The 15,575-nt window shown below is 50.4% G+C and overlaps 2 protein-coding genes across 5 annotated transcripts in view; one reads left to right on the forward strand and one right to left on the reverse strand.

The window, feature by feature from the left end:
- The window catches only part of TMEM184A (transmembrane protein 184A), a 12,765-nt gene extending 5,274 nt beyond the window's left edge, over positions 1-7,491 (forward strand). The window contains exon 8 of the mRNA XM_054643916.2: positions 117-7,491. Coding sequence (XP_054499891.2) covers positions 117-367 — 251 coding nt within the window. The 3' untranslated portion in view covers positions 368-7,491. The remainder of the gene's footprint in view (positions 1-116) is intronic.
- The window catches only part of MAFK (MAF bZIP transcription factor K), a 14,240-nt gene continuing 3,388 nt past the window's right edge, over positions 4,724-15,575 (reverse strand). For 2 of the 4 annotated variants that reach the window (XM_054643873.2, XM_054643871.2), the window contains exons 2-3: positions 10,750-10,829; positions 4,724-9,558 (exon numbers count right to left, since the gene is read on the reverse strand). In XM_054643873.2, the coding sequence (XP_054499848.1) occupies positions 9,124-9,558; positions 10,750-10,785 (471 nt within the window). In that variant the 5' untranslated portion in view covers positions 10,786-10,829 and the 3' untranslated portion in view covers positions 4,724-9,123. Of the gene's footprint in view, positions 9,559-10,749; positions 10,830-11,756; positions 11,907-14,946; positions 15,392-15,575 lie in introns of those variants that run through there. The other 2 variants (XM_054643872.2, XM_077186803.1) reach the window with 2 other exon arrangements.

Here is a 15,575-nt window from a genome sequence, read left to right on the forward strand (position 1 = left end):
AAGCTGATGTGACCCACAATGAGCCCATGATCTCGAATTTCTAAGTAGAAGTGTCTTGGATCACTCGTGTTCATTGTCTGCTGTCCCATCACCCTCCTGCTCTCCCTGTTTTGCAGCAAACCTCGCCCCGATGCAGAGCATCTCGAGTGGGCTGAAGGAGACAATCAGCCCCCAGGACATCGTGCAGGATGCCATCCACAACTTCTCACCTGCATACCAGCACTACACCCAGCAGTCCATGCAGGAGGCAGAGCGCAAAGCGCCGGGGGACAACGGGCACGTGGCCTCCAAGATAGATGGACAGAGCAGCAGGAAGAGCAAAAACATTGAAAAGAGAATGCTAATCCTGTCAGATGAGGAGCTGTAGGAGGTATCAGAAGAGACACTGACACTGAAGAGGTTTTAACCCATGCAGAGGGGAGGTCTCTTGAGGCTGAGACAGCCTGGGCTAATCAGAATACTGAGAAGCCAGGAACTCTATCCAAAAAGCCAGTCTCTCAAAGGGAAGATGCAATAACCCAGAAAAGGTTAAGTGAAATAGTGCCAGCTTCTGCTGTCATGGATGAAGCTGTGTTGGACCCTGTGTTGCAGCCTGGGCTTTGCTGCCCCACTGCTGCTGTCTCTCTGCCAGCCCTGTGCCAATGCTGGGGGATGCCAGGCAGGGGGGGAGCCGGGGTGCAGGACAGACCCGCCGCCCTCGCCCTACTCTTACCTCCAAGCAGTGCTGAGGCCTGAGAGAAATGCTTTTCTCAGCACAGTTCTGCTCTAGTTTCTCCCTATTTGAGTAAAAAATGATCTCCAAGGGCTCCGTGGAGAAAACCAGCCCAGGAAGGTGACTTCGCTTCACCTCAAAACCCGGTAAATGTTGAAAGACGTCATTCCTTATTTTTACATCTTACCCCCTCTCCTTCTCACAGCAAAGCTTATAGAGATGTGCAAAAGATCTTTACCATGGAGAAAGAGTCAGTCATCCTCTTCTCCCTCCAGATGTGGATGCAGCTGTCCAAGTAACTCCCCTGGGAGTGTGGCAGGACCTCACTGGGACTAGGCAGAGGTCTGCAGCTGCATTTCTGAGAGCTGCTGGTGACAGAAGTGCTTGTTTATGTCTAAACCAGCTTATCTCTGAACGGATCAGAAGTTAAAAGGGATTCCAGCTTCCTTATCAGAATCTTTATTAGGGAACCAGACTGTGACTGGTGGTGGTAGGAATTCACTTACTGGGAACTGTCTGTTCCTCCCAACCTTTCACCATTCCCCATCCCTGGGCTTTGCCTGACCTGTGGGAAGGCAAGCAGGAGCTGAGCCCAGCTGGGTGACCATGGTGAGGGTAGAGAGGTGCTGAGGGATGTTGCCATGTGGGGCAAGACCACAGGCAAGGGAAGACTGTATGGAGGGATGCTCTTTGTATCAGTGATGGTGAGCTCATATCCTTCTGTTAAGACTACTTCTTCTTTCTTCCCCAATTTTTAGTCTAATTTCTATTCTCCTGTTAATGAGATGATCCCTGGGAATGAACTTAGGCACTGGTTGGGCTGTTGTCTGGGATGGTAGCTGGCTAGTGGAAGAATGAAGGCAAATCTATAGCCTCAGATTTGCACTCATGTGGCAAACAAACCAATGGATAAGTCTTGGAGCCCTTTTAAACACAACTCAGAGAATTTGGATCTTTTTTTTCCCTGCTCTTAAGCTGCAAAATGTAAATCACAACACAAAATTATTTTTTTTTTTTTCTAATAAACAGCAATTTCTAGCACAGAGCAAGCAAGCATTTTCACTGAGCTCAGCAAGCAAAGCCCACGATCTGCCTGTTCCTGCTATAATGCTGATGCTCTTAAGCTTAACGTCCTCCCTGCCCCTCAGTGCTGGCCCAGCAGAAATACCTGCACACACAGCATCCTGCACATTTTGGCATTCCTACAGGATTTGTGCTCATCTTTTTCACTCCACAAAGAACGTGTGTGTCTCCTGCTTCCTCTCCTTGTACAGCACCTCTTCCAATCCTCACCTAAGCTGGTTCAGAGGTGCTGGATCTGGTTTAGCTAAGCTAAGCCCAGACTCCGGCACCAATAAGACAAGCTCTGTTTATTATTATTATTATTGGAGAAATCTTAGCATGCTATAGCCCAGACTCCACATGAGCAACCCATAGTTCAGCCAGTCCTGCAAGTCCCTCTGGTCAGAAGGAGCACTGCTCATACCTGCTCAGCCAGTGAGACTGCTGCCACTTTTCCTGCAAGGAGGTCCACAAACAAGAGCCAGATGCTGTGCACATCCAGGCATTCATCCAGGATCCAGCACATCCTGGGAGCCAGACTGTCCTGCATAGAAAGTGCAGCCTCAGTACTTGGGGAAAAGGCTGCCTGGCTTTGTAATGCAGCCAGCACAGAAGCAGGGACATCTCAGCTGAACATCTTGGTCTTCACCCCTCTGGGAGAGGACAGCCACAGCTGCAGGAACAGAGGCTGCTCTGGCTCCTGGGGCGAGGACAGACTGCAAAGGTGATGATGGCACATCTGCTGGTGCTCTCGCAGCCGCTGAGATAAAGACTTGCACAAGAACACAGCAAGAACCGTGGTTGTACTTCATTGCACAAATGATCGACTCCGGTGCATAATGGGCTGCCTCCACTGCTCTGCCAGCAGGTGCAATTCCCAATGCAGACAATAACATTTGCCTATTTATGTCAAGCCCTGATTACTGTATTATATGTAAAACAGATCCTTCTTGCAAGCCAAACAAGGGGGGGGAAGAAAAAAAAAAGTCAGCTGTGACTCATGCAAGTCAGCAGTGTGATACCAGCCTGAAGGAGCCGTGCTGGGCTGGACACCAGCTGGCTGCCGCGACGGCAACAGCAGGCACCCTCCCTGCTCCAGCCCGGGCCTCCTGCTCGTCCTTCTTCTTGGAGAGGGGAGAGAGGCAAGAGCTGATGGCTCAGGCTGGGCGCTGTCACGGCCCTCAAACCCTCAGGCTGTCAAAAGGCATCCATGGGGAACAGAAATGCCAACGCTGATGTAGGCTGGACGCCGTCTCCTCCGCTCACGCGTCTCCTCCACCTCCTCAACAAGGACACGGCGAAAGCTGGCGGCGAGCACACGGGTGACCTACACAGGAGCCTGCTGTGCCTGGAGCCACGCCAGCAGGCAGCCTGGGAGGAACAGGCGTCTCTCACTGCCAGCAGCAGGCTCCAGTGGTCGGCAGATTTGTTTTCCCGTTGTCGCTTGTCCTCGGGCTTTCCCCAAGGACAAGGCCGAGCTGCAGCTATCGGATCTCCTGGTGTTTTTTGGGCTTGGATCAGGCAGGTTTACACCCCACTCATGTCAGGGATGATCATCACAGCAAACCCTGCCACTACACCTGCAGGAGCTGAGGCTGACCTCTCTAAAAGCAGAGAGGAAGGAAGGCAGCTGCTGGCACCAAAGCAGAGCAGCTCTCACACATGGCTGCTTACTGCACAGCACCCAGTCAGAGACAGACACTTCTTTTCTTGGGTGCTAGCACTCACCAAGTCCCTGGGCCCAGCTGCTGACAGGCACCAGACTGCCAAACCTGTGCCAGAGAGCAGGATTTGTGCTTTTGTCACCCTGTTCACAGCGACCTTCTATGCTCCTCACCTATGCATGGTAAACGTTGAGTTTCCTTTCACTTCTGAACCTTCACCTGGCCCATTCCTGATGCCCTTTTCCTCCTGAACTGATGCTCCTCCATCCCTCCAACAGTCACAACTGTCCCACCTCCCTGTCCCCTCTGTTGTTGCCAGCTCCTCGCTGCAGTGACTCCAGGCAGGAGCCAAAGCAGCTGATGATGCTTTTTTTGCTCAGCACAGAGACTGCCATCACCCTCAGGCTTCACCCACGTGCTGCTCAGCCAAGCCTGCCTGGCCCCACCTAATGACCATCCATTACCTGCTGACACACAAAGCCTTTCAGCCCTGCTCCTCTTCACTTTGCCCTACCTCTTAATTCCAGCTTTGGCCAACACACCCATCTGTCTCCAACCTACTGCCTCAACACAGGCCAAGTGTTTTACCCCCTTCAGCTGTTCCCTCAAGAAATTCTACCCCTTGAAATAGGGAATTAAAGCCAACACAACCCCTGGAAGCTCACTGGTACAAGGTACCACCTTTTTAAAAGCCCCAACAGGGAAAAGCAAAAATATGAAGTATTGATGTAAGGGGTTAAAGCAGTTTATTCACAAGCAGTCACACAGGGAAAGCATGAAGGGATATTTCACAACCCAAAGGAAGAGAGAGGAGTATCTCTCCAGCACTTCCAGGCAGGTCACAGTGTCTCCAAGCCACAAGTGGCTTTGCTCAGCATCACAACTACAGGCAGGTGCCTGCTGAGCTGTCAGTCCTGCTTGTGCTAACACAGACAGCCCCTGATTGTGCACAAAGACAGAGCCCCAGGGTCAGGAACACACGCGGTCTGAGCACAGCATCGACCTGACAAACAGCTCGGACAACAGCTATCCCTGGAGCACATTCCAAGTGGCCCAAGAAAGCACCACAGCAAGGCCAAGATGGGCTCCAGGAGGCTGGGTCAGATGATTGCAAAAGCCCAAAGCTGCCATCCCACTCGCCTTAGCCCAGCCTGCCTCCAAAAAACACACAGCTCACCGCAAGCGGGTGCTGCTCTTGGGACAGGCAGCAAAAAAAACCCGAGGAAAACACTCCACTGAAGATCAATTCAGGCTCCAAAACGCTGACCATAGACCAGGGCAAGTCTGAAACCAGAAAATGCTTTATTGGAAAGGTACAAAAAAACCAGTCACTGCAGCTAAATTTACAGCAATAAATTACGTTGTGGCTGTCAAGAGAAGTAATGGACACATACACAGGGCTATTCGCCTTACAAACAGGAATCCACATTGCTTGGTATATCAATAATTTATTTTATAATAAAAAAGCAGCACAAAAATAAATATTGAAATGAAATTACTGAGTAACCACAGAGGATAGAATGAGCTGGTGATAAAAAACAACTTAAAACAGAAGACTTCTATCATTAAAAAAATGAAAGCAAGTATCCACCATCTACGGAAACACCCCAGCAGACTGAAATACAGACGAAGGAAAACAAATCCACATTACAAAAGTTTTTCGGTTTTGTTTTGTTTCTTTTTTTTTTTCCGTTTTTTTTTCTTTTTTTCCTTTTTTTTTTTAAATAAAAACAATCATGACAATGAAGTTTAAATGATTCGAGAGAGAAAAAACTGCCACCTTCTCCTCCTCCCCGGGTCTGAGCCATCCCGTGGCACAGCTCACATCCGCCCCAGCCCAGTGCCAGTGCCTCGTCCCTCCCACCGTCCCGGAGCTGCCGTGGCACCCAGGTCTCTGCAATTTGTGGTCTCCTCCTGGCAGATGTAGAGCTGGGCAGGAGCAGAGATGCTGCCTTGTTTCAAAGGGATCTGGAGCTGCCCTGGAGGGAAAGGTTCCCCACTCCCAACAGAGAGCACAGCAAACACGTCTACGAGAACAGAGGAGTCCCTTCCCGACGCCTTCATCTTCTCCTGCCTCCCACCCAGCCTCGCCTCCCGCGTCACACTAAGGATGGGGAGCAACCAAAGAAAGGCCAGGCCCAGGGGAAGAGGATCCCAGCACCCAAAAATCAGATCCCCCGCTCCTCCTCAGCAGGGTCGGGGGGACAAACTAAGAGGGGCAGGGAAGGGAGCCATCCAAAGTACTGCAGCAGAGAAACGCGGGAGGCGCGGCTGCGGGACGCGTCCCACGCCGCCAGCTCCCCGTGCCCCGCTCACCCTGGGTGTCAGGCTGGCAAGTGCAGGACGGAGAGAAAAAAAAAACAAACAAAACAAAACAAAAAAATTAAAACACAACAGAAACAAACCGAACCCCAGAGGAATGCAACGCGACAACCCCAAGCTGGAGGGCCCTCCAGGGAGGAGGGTGGAGGAGCTGGGTCTCCAACGCGATCAACAGCTTTCGGGTCATTCCTCCCTCCACGTTACCTTGCAATTCTGATCCCTCTGTGGAAGTTTAGCCAGGACATTTCATTCTCCTCCAGGTCACCACCCAGGGAGCCCTGGACTGGCAATTTCTTTTAATAAAGATTTACAGTATCAAACTTGGAAAAAAAATTATTTTTTTTCTTTTTTACGAAAAATCTGTACGATAAAATGTATATAATTATATATTTATATATATATTTCTCTCTCTTTAAATATTTCCACGTGGTCCTTATGGATATCCAATATGGATTACCTACCATGGCTATGGTATCAACAGCTTTAACAACACCCAGGCCTCTTGTTCTTTATCGAGTGACCAGAGATTTAAGTGCCTACCAGCACTAAACTAGCAATCACTTGGACAAGCCTTTGGCACCCTTCCAAGAACTGGAAAAAAAAGAAATACTTGGCCACAAGGGAAGTGCCACATAAAGATATGTTTCTCAACTCATTCCAACAGCAAGAAGACCCCAGGAACAAAGTTCAACCTCTGTCCCCTTCAGTGAGACAGGTCTGATTTCCCCGGAGGGGTGTCAAGGGCAGCCAGAGGGTGTTCCTATCTAGCCAGGAATGTTATGGAGCTCTGGAGCTGTTTTAAAGACTGGAAGCATTTGGGCATTTTCAAGTCAACTGGCCTTTTTCAACAAAGTTTTCATTTAAAGCCCCAACAGTGCCAGGAGTCTCCATTTTGCCTGTTTTTGGAGGCACCTGTAAGGTCTGGGAAAGTGTCCAATGTCTGTGAGCTGGAGAACATGAGAGGACCAGGAAATGACCGTAACATCTTTCTCTTCCTCAGCTTCTGCTGTGGGAGTCAATAACTGGTACTGATACACAGGACATCGATCTGCCTGTTTGGAGATAGGGAGGGAATGGAGGAGAAATGAGGTAACACTAAGTGCCATCCAAACTCTACGTGTTGGAAAATCACTTGAAGGAAACTTCCTGCTCCCCTCCAAAACGCGTGGATCTGGCAGGGGGAACGAGCCTTCAGGAAGCATTTCACTGACACCCTTTCTGGCTCAGTAAAGTCACGGATGTCGATGTTGGGGACTGAATGAGAACCAAGTCTGAGGTTTCTCTTTTCATTAACCTATTTCACAAAGGATCCTCCTGGGAAATCCAGAGACTCCGATGACAAGGTGAAAAAAAAAAGAAAAAGCAAGCTAACAACTTCTTCCAAAGACAAGTAGGGCTTCACTAAATTTCTAGCAACTTACTGCCATTCAAGGCAAGACAAAGCCTCAAACAACAAATTATACTGGGTGTCATATGCCAGTTCACTGTCCTCTTTCCAACAACGGTAGCACTTGATTATTCTCTTTCAGTCCAAACCACTTATGAATTATCCGTGATCTTTGTTCCAGAGCCCAAATTCTCTAAGCTCTTCTCCTCATCTTAAAAACCTCAGCAATCTCATTCTTTTCTCACCTGCATGACAACAGGCATCGTCCATTCCATAAGTCTCTGACCTGCCCTACAAAACACACAGTCCCTTCCCTTTCCTACTTCAAGAAGAAAAAAAAACAACAACAAAACACACAAACACCAACATAGCTATTTTTTTTTTTTTTACAGTGACCTGGAAACATTCATTGTTCATCACTGCTGCGTGACAGCAGAATCTCTCCTTTCAGCTTCCCAAATCCTGCCCACTGCCAAGCCAGAAATCCCTCTCCCAAACCACTGCTCAGAGCCAAACAAACGACTTCTCCATCCCAATTCTTCTGTCCCCTACACGCACATTGATTTTCCATCCTGCCCTCATTATAACTCACCCACTTGCAAGAGAAAGCATCAAGTTTCAGGGTCACATTCACACAGGTTATCTGAACACTGAGGGTTGTTCACTGTACTCTTTGGATCCCAAATCCAGCATCTGATGTGCTGTGGAGAGGGAAAGACTCTTCCAAGCTCCCATCTGACCTCCCCACAGCCCTTTTCTGATCACCAAGGACTGGTGAGCACAGCTCTCCAGCTAAGGATGCTCATTGCTAACATACAAATGCTTTTGTCAAAGAAGAGACTCTAAACTTCTCTCCTCCTGGCTGAATGCTATTGCCCTCTAGTTACAGTTCAGTGCTTTAAAAACATCCTTCCAACATCCTCTGCACAAACCCTTTCTCGCAGTGCTGATCCCAGCAGAACTGTCCCACCTTCTCTCCCAGCCAATTCTGCCTCCACCAGTAATACATGCAGCATTTTTCCTCCTCATCTCCCCTTCTCCTCCTCACCACACTGCTCTTCACAGCATTTACTGTGCCTCCCTCCCTTCAGCTTCAGGTAACCCAGGAAAAAAAAAGCTGCTACTTCAAGACTGCGGATCATTTGGAAGAAATAAACTGCATAAATATACCCAATTCACAGGCACACCTTTGGGAAGGAGCTATCAGGAAACTTGGGCTTGGAATAAAGGAGGCTGCAATGTAGTTTTTTTTACAGGCCACACAGGTAATGGGGCATATTAAAATATGTAAAATATATATTTTTCCATATTTTAACAGCATGGATTGAAAACAAAAGGTTATTCTTAATGGGTGTGGTCAGACCCAAGCATTTATCTCCATCATCCTCCCACTCCCATCCACTGTTAGCAGGATGAAATCAAACCCAGAAAGCCTATATTCCTGCCCTCATAATATCAGGTGGAAGTGGAGAAGGTAGGGGAGACCCTTCTTACAAGGAGTAGGAGGCCACTAAAGGAAACTCTTTTTCCTATACATTCATCTCACATGATGATTTCTACGGTCCATATGTTTCCTGGCTCTTGAGCATCATTCACGAAGACTCCGGAGGCTCCTCAGGTATCTTCTCCCAGCTGGAAAGCTGCCCACAGCTGAGAGGGGTTTGTGGAGGCAGAGGGAAGGAGGAAGCAGATCTTGCAATTTGTACTGCATACAGAGCTCAAATCCTGGACACGAGAGGTTGATGGAGCCACTGAGTCCAGACAGAAGCAGCCAGTTAAGTTCCCTTTGTAGGAACCCTTTGGGTTTGTTTGTTTTTCTCTTTTCTTTTTTTTTTTAATATTCTTCTGTTTTTTTGCACTTTTGGAAGAGACTTCTTAAAATGCCAATTCTTGACGTGACCAAGGACTCCGGAACAATGCATAAGAGCCTTATCCCCTCCCCTCTGAAAGGCTGCTAGTTCCCCCCACCGAGAGCACTAGGAGGCTGCTGAAAAGGGCACAGAACTGGATGAGATTTCGGCTGATTTCACGATGGTGATGACACTGGTGGTGGCAACTTTGGTCGGGGTAATAGGCCCTCGCGCCACAGTACGAGCAAAGGTCTGGAGTGCTTCGTACTTGGAGCGCAAGGCATCCAGCTCTAGCTTCATGCTGCTGTTTTCTCTGGCCAGCTTCTCCACCTCTTGCTGCAGCTCAACCCGCTGCCTCTCGAGCTCCTCTTTCTGAGTCACACGCTTGATGCGGCAGCTGGCAGCGTAGCCCCGGTTCTTGAGCGTGCGCCTCCGCTGCTTCAGACGGATGACCTCCTCTTTGGTGAGACCCCTCAGGTGCTGGTTCAGCTCCCGTACGGACATTGACACGAGTTCATCATCACTCAGCACTGGGGCATTCTCTCCTGACTCCTCCTTTACCTGCAAATACCAACAGCACAGGGGTAGCAGCAACCCGATGGTGAGCGGGTGGTCTGGGCAGCAGAAGGAGAAAAGGCCACCCCTCAGCAACGTGACATCCCTACCTGGGAAATACTCCTGATGGGCTGTGGAGAGCACAAACTCCACTAAAACATCTGGGTTAAACATGGCAGAGATCTGAGCACTGCAGTTGTCTGGGTTTGGGTCACCCTCTTAGGTCACAGATCTTTACACACCCAGTGGGAACCCAACAGCAAGATTTTCAAGGGGATAAATGTAGAGTCAGCTGAAGCCTTTTTTTGTGAAGTCCTTTGTCAGGACCTGGAATTCACAATGAATGCTAAAGATGACACCTTATCCCAGCATTATGCTGGGACACCAGTGCAGCATCTCAAAAGCAGAATAGCTGCTTCTGTGCAGGGCTTAATTCAGCATTTTGTGGTTTTTCGTTGAAGATTGCTCATTTGAGTCGTGAACAAAACCAACCATGCTTGGCTTCAAGGACAGCCCGATTTGGTTTTGCTGGGGCACAGCATGTAGTAACTGAAGTTACATGAGAAAAACCACCAAGTCCTTGCCCGTTCCTCAAGCACATTTGCCACCACCATTATTTTCAGAATCACAAAATTGTTTGGGCTGAAAAACACCATCAATATCACTGAACACAGAACTTTTAGGACACCATCCTTTTGTCTTTTCAGAGACCGCAGGACATATGGAATGAAGAGCCAAAACACTAGAAAGAAATTTCAACCATGCATGAACAGCCCAGGCAGAGACCACCATCAGGCTGGTAAGTCTGAGGCATTTACTGTCTCATGGATTGGGGAGACACCAGCTGAAAAAGTCCCTTGCCCAGTGCCTCCTAATCCTGAGAGTAAAAGCAGCTCATTGCAAAGACTGGGAGCACTGGTTTCAGGATGCTGCCAATTCCTCCTGTAGTCAGAAGTCTCTTGGGTAGCTGCTGAGATATGCCAGACTCCATCCCACCCCAGAGACTTCAGGCCTCTTTCTGGGTAATGCCAGTATTCTTCTACCCTAACCTTTCCTGTAAACAGTGGGAAATTGTACCAGCACCCATTTCTAAGAGTCTCTGGGAATGAAAAAGAACAGTCACGTAGGAGCAGCACGGCACAGCTCTGTGACAGCCTCCCCAGCCACCCAGCACCACCCACTCAGCCTCTTCCCTACCTTTAATGCCTTGTTCGGTTTGGGATTAGTCGTCATAACCTGAGCACAGTCTTCCGGACAAAACTGCTCAGAAATTGCAACTGGAAAAACAAAACAAGGTTTCCAGGTTAATCACAGAGACGAGGGCGGGATGAAGATACCCAACATACAGCCCAAACCCCCAAATCAACCGCCATTAAAAGAAATAAGCACAGAGTTGTTTGAAGCACTGGGATGGATTCAGATATCATTTACCCTATTCAGATAAGAGCAAGAGAAATTTGTGTTGACAAGTGCATTGCTTTTTAACAGCCAGACCTCGTATTTTGCTGTTAACCACGCTAAGATGCAGCAGAGAAGACAGGGCAGGGAGGAAAGAAGGACACCCACATTCATCTGTAAACAAGAGTCACACTAAGCATCACGCACCACCTTGCCATGTGCCACCCCTTCCCAAGGGGAGAATGGAGCGTGGCCTCCGAGGCCCCGTCACTGGCTCACCTCCCTCTGGAGGCATCCCAGACGCTCCAAATGGCCTATTAGGGACTGAATTACGAGTTACCTCTGCTCATAAAAGGCACTGAAAAGCCACAAGACAACAACTCCCTTCATCCTCATTTTGATGATTATTAGCTCGGCTCCAAATTGAGCCAGCAACCCAGAGAGAAGCTGCCTGGTTTGTAACCTGCTTCCAGCACTGTCCCCACCCAAAGGAGATGCTACCAGAAAACCCAAACAACAGAAACAAAAGCCCCCCCAACAACAAAGCCAGGAAGGAGTTCACCTCTCCCAACACACCAAGACTGTTGCTTCCCAACCCTCCAGCCCCAGAGTGCAAGATCAGACCTGCTTGATGTTTCTAGTGACGTGGAGGCATGTCCATCCACAGCCAGCCCATCCCCTGCCGTGACACTGCCCTTCACTCTCACCTTAGCCACGACTACACCCCTCCGAGCAGCGCCCTGCAGAAAATCCACCTGTCTGCACCTCCACCCAACCCCTTCACCCCACGGTCTGATGGTACCTACCCCGAGAGAGGCACCAGCAGCCGTGCCACCATCACAGCCTCTGCTATGGCTCCCCAGAGGGGAGGGGTGAGGCGCTGGTGCCCCCGACACAGGGCGGCTTCGAGGGCTGCACACCCGCGGCACCACAGAGCTCCTGTCTGGCGGGAGTCCTCTGTCTCCCCCCACCTTCTCCTGCCCAGCCCAAACCCTCCCCATTTCCACGTCTGCATCGTGTCACACATCCTAATCATTCATGAAAAATCCAGCCAAAGCATCCCAAGCATGATTCCCTTCTGATAGTTGCCATGGTGACCTTGGGAAAGTAGCCAACCCGGAGACAGTCGCCATGGAAACAGAGAAGCCCAAAAGCAATAATGACTTCAGGTCATGTCTGTGCAAAGACATCACGAGGTCGTCGGAGAGTAAACAAACTCATTCATATCTGCAAACAGGGGTGGCGGGATTTGGGGGGGTGCAAAGGTGGGGTGTGGGGACCAGTGGGAGCTGAGTGGGTGAAGGTGCTGGCTCAGCCCGTGCTGCTGTCACTTGAATTTTATCAGTCAAGGCACCTCATCATCACACGACTTACATAAAAATCAAGATGAAGAGCAGGAGGGGGAAAAAAATAATCCTGTAATTGCAGAGCTGCAAGATACTATCCTAGATATTAGGGAGTGTATTTAGGCGCCTCCTCTATTTTTAAGCCTGAGACAGCACAGCTCTCCATGTCTGGAGGAGGGACAAGGACAGCCGCACAGCACACAAGCCAAGATGCTCCGTGATGAATGGACCACTTACAGCAACTGGTGTGCGCTGCATTTTCTAGAGCATCAGCGAGTCCTTCCCTGCTCTCCTCCAGCACTGAGCCCCACCCCGGGCACACCTCCAGCCACAGCCGCCCCTTGTCTCGCCAGGACAGCAGGAATGGGCAGGGCACGGGCCAGGGGGGCGACTCCCAGCCCCCCTGAGCTGCCTGCGACAGACGGGGATGCGCCCACCCTCTGTCTGCGCGCTCTTCAGAGCACCGTCTCCTGCGAGCGCAGGCACCTCTCCAGACCCCAGCGCTGCCCTTGCACCGTCCATCGCTTCCCCTCCACACCAGGCATTTGCTGCCCACCCCTACCTCCCGGCCGGAGCCGCAGACGTAGGCACTGGCAGGCGGGGCGGGGGGGAAGGAAAAAGCTCCTTGTCTTGGCCAGGAGGTCTCGGAGCTGAGGAGCGCAGAGGCGCTGCCAGTGCGAAGAGGAAAGGGCCGGCAGCCCCCTCCCTGCAGAGGCGCAGCCGGGCCGCAGGCAGTTGGTGCCATAGTTATGCAGTGAGTCACCAGCTGTTTACAGAGTTTGAGCGCTCACATTCCCACAGCATCAGAAACTCTTCCTTCCCTCGGCGGCATCCCCCCCTCCCGCGCCGCCCCCATCCCTACAAGGGAAGGGGCGCACTGGCCGCTGGCCGCGCTGCGAACGCCGGAAAAGGAAAGGCAAAAAGGAGGGGGAGGCCGACGAGAGCCCCGTCACACCCACCGAGTGCACAAAAAGCCTTTTGATCCTCACCCAGCGCGTCTTCAAAGCGTTTCGTGCGCCAGCCGATGGAAAAACTGAACGCGGCCGCTTGGCCGCGCGGAGATGGAAAGAAATGTAAAGTATCATGGAAAACAAGAGGCGAGGGGTGAGGTTGCCTCCACTGGGGGTCAGCGTGAGGGCTCACCTGCCACCCTGAGCAGTGCTCCAGCTCTGAGTGATGAAACCCTGCTGGTCACCTGTTGCTCCATGTCACCAAAGCAACAGCTCCTTACCCTGCACATTCCTCAGAGGACAGCACAGGCGCTTGGCTCGGAGTCTTCCGCTGCACACCTGTCTCCCCCCACACCAAAACACCCTGGATGGGCCAGCATCCCTCAGATATAGGCTGGGATCCACCCTACTGCACCAGGGGCCATGGCCAGAGCTGCTGCTGACACAGATTAACGAGGAGGTTCAAGGCATCATCAGGAATCGTGATGCCAGACCCTCTTAAAACAGGGGTGGGAGACTGTGGGCTGGCCTGACCCAAAGGGCAAGATTTCACAGAGCAAGTAGAAACACTCAAACATGCTCAAGTCAGATATGAGTGCAAGGGTGAGTCTTATCTCTGCACTAGGTGAAGACACAGGTGTGGTCTGGGCTTCACTCGAAACCGATACAGCAACACTCGCAATCCTCACCAGCAGTCCTCCAGAGCCTTGGGCCTCATCCTATCTACCAAATCCTTCCCATCAGGATTAGTTGGGACTATTCAGCTACCAGCAAGAAGACACTAAAAATCAGCATGTCATCTCCCTTACATTTGTTACTTACAAAGCAAAACCCCGCAATGAAATCATAAACCACTCTGCAAACAAGTCATACCCAGCAGCGTTCCCTAAACATGCTGCACAGGGGTCTTCTGGGACCCTGCCTGCGATTTGATTATTAGAACCCTTTTAGTCTTTACCCTACTCCTGCCCTTCTTTCCTTAATTGCATTTGCTGCATCACATCTAAAATTAGGAGCTCAGCTTTTTGGAACAAGCACCGCGCTACATCCCTGCTCTGTAAGCAGTACGACACATTCTGAATGCCACATCAATAAAGCAGCAAGTAGTATTACACCAACTGTGAGGGGAAAAAGCTTTTCCAGAGCTGCTCCACGCTCGTATTTACAGCAAGTGTTTTGACTGTGGGTTACATAAAGAGCCCTTGTAATTCTGCAATAAAGTTACCCATTGACAGCCTTGCCAACGCCCTCTCCCTCTCTCAGACAGCTCCTGTGCCTCCTGCAGCATCCTCCCAAAAACCTGGAAGTCTCCAGCTGACATCCTAAGTCTGACAGTCTCAGCTTAGAGCATCTAGAGATCTCAGTTCCTTTGCTTTGAAAGGGAAAGGCAGCAGAAAGCCTGACTCAGGCAGAGGTAGGACAGAGCTTTCCACTCAAGGCTTGCAATTAAGAAAGAAAACATGCCAGAGTGAGATTTCAGACTTTCCACGCTACAGGGCTTTCCAAGCACGTTACACATTAAGGAATTACTATAAAATCACTGCCGACACCCAACAACTGCAGATGAACTTGAATTTTAAAACTCTTTCTACACCGAAAGACAACCCCGGCCACAAGACGAGTGCCTGGCAGACGGCCCTGCTGGTGTTTAGCCTCCATCCTCACACAGACAGAGCAAACTGAAAACATGCAAGCCTCACCTTCCGCCAGGCCAGCGACGACTTCCCGAGGGCAGAAAAACAGCGCAAGGTTCAAGCAGTGACAGGGATCTCTGCCATCACGTCTCAATTCGGCACCGACAGCTATGCAGGGAACACTCTACTCGTTCCCAAATGCAGCCATTTAAATCCTAGGCAGCTGTTTAAATTTCTCGTTTATCCTCAAGTTGTTCCCAGCTCCAGAGCGCCAGCCAAACGGATGTGCCTATCCCGGGTAACATCTGAGCTGACAGGTGAAGGCAACTACAGATGCTTAAATCCTCATCGCCGTGCCTCTGCCGCTCGGAGGCACGACACGGATTTCCAGCACATTGCAGCATGGTAGGCAGAGCACCATCCCTCTTCCCATCACTCAAAAAGCCATTCTCCTGCTCTGACAACCTTCACACATCCTGTAAGGCAGACTGACGCTTGTCACTCATTTGTAATGAGAGCGGGGAGGGACGGGCTGGTGGTGTGAATCAGAGAGTAGAGAAGCATATGCGAGGCAATATATTTGACATGAAGGGAGAGAAGACACAAGGAGGGGGTGAGTCACTGTTTACTGTTCTAGAGGAGCTCCACGCAGCCCTCGCCCAGCTGGCCAGCTTTCCATTTCCCTTATGGATCAG

The sequence above is a fragment of the Agelaius phoeniceus genome, chromosome 16 (assembly GCF_051311805.1).
Source record: "Agelaius phoeniceus isolate bAgePho1 chromosome 16, bAgePho1.hap1, whole genome shotgun sequence".
NCBI lineage: Eukaryota > Metazoa > Chordata > Aves > Passeriformes > Icteridae > Agelaius > Agelaius phoeniceus.